This window comes from Salvelinus sp. IW2-2015, linkage group LG26 (assembly GCF_002910315.2).
Source record: "Salvelinus sp. IW2-2015 linkage group LG26, ASM291031v2, whole genome shotgun sequence".
Lineage (NCBI taxonomy): Eukaryota > Metazoa > Chordata > Actinopteri > Salmoniformes > Salmonidae > Salvelinus > Salvelinus sp. IW2-2015.
In genome coordinates, this window is record NC_036866.1 from 6,670,698 (window position 1) to 6,671,667 (window position 970).

The 970-nt window shown below is 42.6% G+C and overlaps 1 protein-coding gene across 1 annotated transcript in view; it reads left to right on the forward strand.

Moving 5' to 3' along the window:
• The window catches only part of LOC111952488 (dynamin-like GTPase OPA1, mitochondrial), a 100,041-nt gene that overhangs the window by 55,810 nt on the left and 43,261 nt on the right, over window positions 1-970 (forward strand). The window contains 1 exon segment of the mRNA XM_070435379.1: window positions 335-549. Within this exon segment, the coding sequence (XP_070291480.1) occupies window positions 335-549 (215 nt within the window).

The window sequence follows — 970 nt, forward strand, 5'->3', positions numbered from 1 at the left end:
GCATTAGAGGTAGAGTTCTGCTGCTGCCTCACAAAGCATTAGAGGTAGAGTTCTGCTGCTGCCTCACAAAGCATTAGAGGTAGAGTTCTGCTGCTCCTGCCTCAATAGCTCTTTAAACCTCTTCTCTTCTTCCTAACGGTGGAGATGCATGTCATAAGGAGATGTTGGTGTCAGGTCTAAGTCAAGAGATCATTTAGATAATTGAAGATTGGATTTACTGTGCCAGTCAAATTTTCATGTTCTGGTTGGTCTGACAGGAGTGGTGTATGGGTGTTGTAGTGTTGTCTGTAGCAGGCCATGGTGTCGTGTTGATACCTGGCCCTCTGTCCTCCAGGTTGCCTGGGAGACGCTGCAGGAGGAGTTTGCCCGCTTCATGGCGGAGTACAAAGGGAAGGACCAGGACGACATCTTTGACAAGCTGAAGGAGGCGGTGAAGGACGAGAGTATCAAGAGGCACAAGTGGAAYGAGACAGCCATGGACAGCCTGGTACACTTACACACACACACACACATACACACACACCAGGGTTTCTTCTGGATCAAAAAGTAGCTTAGGTGGTTGGCGTGGCAATGGGTGGAATGGAATTTAAAGAACATTTTAGAGGCTCCCATCTGTGTAGAGAAATTGTAAAAAATGTAAGACCATTTCCTGCAATTCTACACGTTTCTCCATGGAGACAGACATTTTGCCATGGCTAATGCGATGTTCTTTTGCTCAAACATAATAACAATCAGTAATGCTAAATTCATTGTTTTTCACATTTGATTCTCCCTGAATTTCTAGCTTGTTAGTTCTCAAAGATTATATTATAACAAAAATATATGTCAGATTTTCAGTAGTTTAAGTTAACACTGAAAGCGTTTTTCCATCCCAAAAATGTATAAATACAAAAATGATGGATGTCCACTACATGACCTAAAGTATGTGGACACCTACTCGTCAAACATCTCATTCCAAAATCATGGGCAT